The sequence below is a fragment of the Tupaia chinensis genome, unplaced genomic scaffold (assembly GCF_000334495.1).
Source record: "Tupaia chinensis unplaced genomic scaffold, TupChi_1.0 Scaffold138491_1, whole genome shotgun sequence".
Lineage (NCBI taxonomy): Eukaryota > Metazoa > Chordata > Mammalia > Scandentia > Tupaiidae > Tupaia > Tupaia belangeri.
Window position 1 is genome coordinate 259,163 of NW_006198387.1, and position 5,657 is coordinate 264,819.

Sequence of the window (5,657 nt, forward strand, 5' to 3'; positions counted from 1 at the left end):
GTTCTTGGCTTTTGACCCTGTGCCCCACTGCCCCTTCTATGTCACCCATTTCATTAGAGAGAATTGCTGGCTTCATTTCTGCATAGCATATCAAACTTTGGCTTCTAGAATCATCTTGAAATCCCCCCTACCTCTCCAGAAAGCTTTTTATCCTTCTTCAGTGTTTCGTGCTCTCCTGCCCCTCTGCCTAAAGCTGGGGCCCCACCAATCTCCCTCGAAATTGACCCCTGGGGGGCTCCCCCTGCCCTGCTGCAGCTGGCGCCTCTGTCCCCGGGGCCCCCAGCCTCATTTCCACCCCTTCCCCTGAGCCCCTGTGCCAAGTGCCCAGTTAGAAGCCGCACCTGGCCACTTCTCAGGACAGGGCCAGCAGGGTTCTAGATTCAGTGACTGAGTGGAGGAGGAGTCAAGTGGATCTTCCAGGCTGGTGGGATTTGCCAGTGAGCAAGAAACCAAAGAGATTAGTGCATTTCAGGAAGCTTTTTAACAATGAGGCTCCACAACAGGCAATGTTTGACTAATCTTAGTTACTCAGAAAACCAAATCACCCAGAGCACCTCTGAGAATTCCAGCTAATTGGATTTTAGGGTATATGCCCTTTTGGGAGAAAACATGATGTAATGGGCTCAGAAAACCCTAGATGCCAGTCCCAGGCCCCTTGTCAATTAACTGCGTGTGCGAACCCTCGAGTCACGTTATTTCATGGAGCCTCAGTTCCCCATCTGCTAAGACAGATCCCTACTTGCAGGCTTGTTGCAAGGAATGGAAAGATTGTATGGAACATATATGCTCAGTGTGTATCAATATTTACCTTTCCCCCCACCATTTCTAACAGACTCTCTGTTTTTTAGGGTCCCCCAGGTCCTCCAGGTCCACCTGGCTCCCCTGGGATTCCAGGAAAACCAGGAACTGATGTTGTCATGGGACCCCCTGGGTCTCCTGGAGAGGATGGAGCTACTGGTGAACCCGGGCCCCCGGTGAGAAGCTGAAGTTCTCTCCCCATTCTGTGGCTATGGGGCTCTTTTAGCCAGGGAGGGGCACACAGATTGCAGACCCCAGTGCTGTTTAAGGTTAGCTATGGGGAGGGAGCTGTGAGCCAATGTTTGTAAACAGAACTCCTCACCTGAGTCATCACTGAGACATGAGCAGTGGCCAAGAGACTGTCATCCATGGGCTATTCTACTGCTTTGTCATAGTCAGTACAGGAATGCAGACTCATGTTGAACCTTGGAATCATGGGACATCATGTCTGGGTCTGGGGTGGAGACCATCCAGCCCAAGTGTGCCCCGACACCACCACAGAGGAGGAAAGGGTGCAGAGAGCCAAGAGCACTCAGACACAGGGGCACAGCCAGGAGTGGCTCAGCGAGGGCTGGGGACTGGCACGTCTGCCTTGGACCTGGCACAAGGCCCTGGGCCCACCAGCCTTACCCACCTCTTGACCCTTGGTCGTTTTCTAGGGAGGGTTTGTGTGTGATTCTTAGCAGAGACATTACGGACTGATTGTCATTGCTGTTCCTCAGGGCCCTGAGGGACAGCCTGGAGCTGATGGAGCCTCTGGCCTTCCTGGGATGAAAGGGGAGAAGGTATGAAGCAGGTGGGAGGGCCCCACGTGGGAGCCCTAAGGCCACCCTTCTGTCTCTGGCCCATAGCCTGGCCTTGGCTCTTCTGTGAATGACCCCTTCTGGTCATCTCTGCTGGACGTCCCCATCTTAGGACTCTACACACCCAAACCTGAACTTGGCCTCTTCCTTGCTCTCCCCTGCTTGTCTCCAGTATCAGTGAGCAGGCCATCATCCACCCAGTCAGCAAATTCAAAGCGGGGTCTTCTCTAACTCCTGCTTCCTCTCCCTTCCCTGCCCTCATTGGTCGGTTGTCAGTACTGCCCAGCCTGACTCCCATGCCTCTCCCTATCTGGCATTCCCTCTTCTCACCCACACCGTGGCATCAGGCTCAACATGGTGCTCCTCTCTGTCCACACTCCTTTGGCCACCTGCCCAGTCCATCTTCCTGTTGTAGGCTCTCTTCAGTCACTGCTCTGTCTTCTGAGAGTATCGCTGGCTCTCTGCTGCCTTCAGGACCAAACCCTGATGATATGTAGACTTTGCAGCCTTCCTGCCTGCCCAAGCCCACCTCCTGCTGCCCCCTCGGCCTCCAGGCCTACGATGTCCTGGACATGCTCTGCTCTGTCAGCCTCCTGGTCTTTGCACAATTTTCTCTCTGCCTGGGATGTCCTTGTCCTTTTCCCATCCCCCTGGGTCCAGATGAGATATATTCTTTGGGAAACTTTCCTAGAACCACTCCCCCTTTTTCTTAATTGTCAAATGATGTGTGCTAGAGAGAAAGACATGAAGACAGAAAGAGCAAAAGGGAAAAAGACCTCCCAATGGGATGTGGTTACGCTACAATCCCTTTTCCTCCTTTTCTATACCCTAGCAGAATTTGGGGAATGCACACACGCTCCTTGTGTGTTTCTCAAGCCACCAGGGCTAGGATTCAGATCACGTGGTCCTCCATGTGGGATTTGGCTCCCTCAACCTCTAGACTGTGGGGCGGGCCAACCGAACTCTTTATGAATGGAAAATATCCCTCTTTCCTCTGCCTTCAATTAATATAATAGAGGGGACCTCAAAAATGTGTGGAAAATGGAATTCAAGCATGCATTTATTTTGGTAAAGAAAATTTTGAAATTCATGCAGAGTTTTTTTTATAATACACATTTTCAATGAACTTTTTGAAAGTCCCTCATATATACACTGCTTAGAACTTTCTTACCCAATGACACCAGAGGTGTTAGCTTACCTGTCTGCTCCTGTTCCCCACCCTGACACAGGGTCCCTAGTACTGTCTCTGTATCCTTAGGCCCTAGTCCAGGCCTCTATCCAGTTCGATGAAAGAGTGAAACTTTCTTCAAACCCCATTGCAGTCTGTCAGCGCCCCCAACCCCTGAGTCTGGTCTGCCTTCCTTCAGCCTCTCTCTCTGTGAGCTGAGCCTGGGCACTGTGGGGTGGGAATCTTGCCTCTCTAGCGTTCCCAGCCTGGTTGATGAGATAAGCTAAGTGCAGCAAAGGGAGTAATAAAGCCAGGGTGAGCTCCTTGTTAACGAGGTAGTCAGTGGGGCTCTTGGGGTTCAGGGGAGGGAGTATCCCTCCCAATAGCTGCACCCCTCCTAGATGGAGACTTGGAAAGTGCTGACTCTCTAGACACCAACATTGTCACAAATGAATTTTCAGTTTCTATCATTTCTCAAATGTGTTTATTTGAATCGAAACTAACTTGATTTTCATGGAAAGCTCATTTCTCAGAAGAAACAATTGCGAGCTTTATTGAAGTCATTTTACATGTACCAACTGTTTCATAAGAAATGAACTTTTTCAGGAAACACCACAGACTCACACTTATTTTGCCCGTTCTTCTGACCACCCACCCACCCCCAAACCCCTCCCGCACTCTGTCTCGTACTTAAGGAAACCCACACCCACCGTCTGCACACAAACACCCCTGCAGGCACGCTCTGCAACTGCTTGGAGTCATCTGTGCACAGAGCTGCAGGCTTGCTCAGGGTGACTGTCGGAGATCAATCAAAAGTTTGTTTTCTGAAAAAGTTTTTAATTGCCAGAAGGCAAGAGCATTTGTCAGAGAGAGAGTGAAAGCACCCTCCCAATTGCTCACACCACAATCCCTTCTCCATTGCTCCATCTTGTTGGCATTTGGGGCCTGCATGCACTGATGCCGGGGCATGCTTCTGGAACTTTGATGTGAGTCTCGTCTTGTCGCACTGTGAGCACACGATGCTTTCTGGTCAAGTAAGAAGCATACTCAAGAACTTGGAAATTTGGACCTGGAGAACTGAAGGGAAACCTAGCACATGATATTTACCTCTAAAAAATAGGTAAACCAGGGCCAACAGGTGGCATAATGGTTAAGGTGCTGGACTCCCACGTGGCTGACCACAGTGCAAGTCCCAGACCTGGCAGCTTAAAAGTCACGCTGGGCACATGTGCATGCATGTCCAAATTTTCCAAAGGAGAATGGAAGAGAAGGATTGTAGTGTGACCATCTCCCCAGGGGGTGATTTCTTGTATTCTATCTCTCAATCTCCCTTTGTCTCTCCAGCCAGTGCATGTGACTAGTAGTAAAAATTTCTCAAAAATAAATAAATAAATAAATAAATAAATAAAGGTAAGCCAATGAGCATAGTCTGGATGTCCAAATAATACAAACATACTAAAGGACCTGAACACTCTCAGGGCTGCTGCAGACATGAAGTACAGTGATACTTATGATCCTCGGCTCCCCACCTCCATATCTGTCCTTTGGTTTGCACGCCTCCAGGGACAGGGAACTCACTTCCTGCCAGGCAGAGCCTTCCACCATCGAATGAATCCACTCGTGGCAGTCTTTCCTCATGCTGTGATAAAATCAATTTCCTTACCCATTAGCGGGGCACATAGACCAGTCTAAGCAGTTATCTAAAGTAGAACTTTCCCTGCAAAGAATGAGGTTCCATTTTTTCAGCTGAGAAAAAAGATGTGTGTGTGTGTCATCATTATTATCAAATGTGGCATTGTCATCAAAATGTGGATGGCCTCTAAGAATTTATCAAATGTTTCATTTTCCAAACATAATTTTTTTCTTTAATAAGAACAACTGGCAAGATGGCTCTAAGGTTTTCAGAGATGAGGCTACTTTCACTTCTGTTTCATGATAGCCCTGCCTGTGGTTTGCTTCCTTAGGAGGAAGATGCATAGGCTGGCACTTTAAGGCCAGATTGCAACAGGCAGCAGACTGGCTGGTTTCACCCAAGAGAAGCAGACAGAAGCTGTTGGCTTGGACTAGGCAGTGAAATGAGAACCTGATCCTTTGAATCCTGCAAAATTAGGCTTAGCTTTCCCAGAAAGGGCTGGCCAGCAGTGGAGGCTGCAGGTCCTCCTCCCACCTCCCCAGAATGGCCAGGGTGTGTCTGCTAATTCCAGTGCCTGAGGTTCCAGGGGAGGCTGCAGAATGGTCAGGGCGTGTCTGCTAATTCCAGTGCCTGAGGTTCCATGAGGCTGCCTGAGGAGTGCCTAAAGCAGGTCTGAGTGCAGAAATTTAGTGCCACACCAACTCTTCCTACCTTGGGAACCTGCTGCTTCCTCCGGATGCTCAGTGCCCATCCCTCCCTCTGTTGTCCCTATTCCTAGGCAGGGGCTCCCAGCTGGCAAGGACTACCAGGAGAACAAGGAAGCAGTCAGTGGAAGTGCAGGGCCTCTCTGTGCTGTAGCTGTGCCCCTGACACCAAGCACTTGTCTCCCAGCACCATGAGGCAGCCCACACCTGGCAGACCTGTGAACCTCACCAATAAAGGAGCAGGGAGCCTCAGCGTAGGAAGGAGAGACAGGGTGCTTGTCCGTGGTTGGTTTCCCATTGTGTGCAGGTTGTTGTGCTGGGTATACTCTGGTCTCATCTTTCTCCTTTATCCTGAGAGCTTCTTTTAGACTCATCCTTGACTAAAGTTCCAAAGAGTCAGAGCTGGAAGGAACCAGCAAATATATATACCTATATTAATTATGAGCCATCCCTGTAGCACAGCGGTTATGTCCTGTGTATAGGTGGCCAGATCCCACATGGCTGACTGTGGTTCGAATTCCAGCCCCATTTCCCTCTGTCATGGGTGGTGT

At 49.8% G+C, this 5,657-nt stretch overlaps 1 protein-coding gene and 1 long non-coding RNA gene across 2 annotated transcripts in view; one reads left to right on the top strand and one right to left on the bottom strand.

Moving 5' to 3' along the window:
• The window catches only part of COL15A1 (collagen type XV alpha 1 chain), a 122,423-nt gene that overhangs the window by 76,401 nt on the left and 40,365 nt on the right, over positions 1-5,657 (top strand). Inside the window, exons 14-15 of the mRNA XM_006161378.2 lie at positions 849-974; positions 1,521-1,583. Of these exons, the coding sequence (XP_006161440.1) occupies positions 849-974; positions 1,521-1,583 (189 nt within the window). The remainder of the gene's footprint in view (positions 1-848; positions 975-1,520; positions 1,584-5,657) is intronic.
• LOC102475866 (uncharacterized) overlaps positions 1-5,657 on the bottom strand; it is a 19,740-nt gene that overhangs the window by 3,827 nt on the left and 10,256 nt on the right. The gene's annotated exons all lie outside the window — the stretch shown is intronic.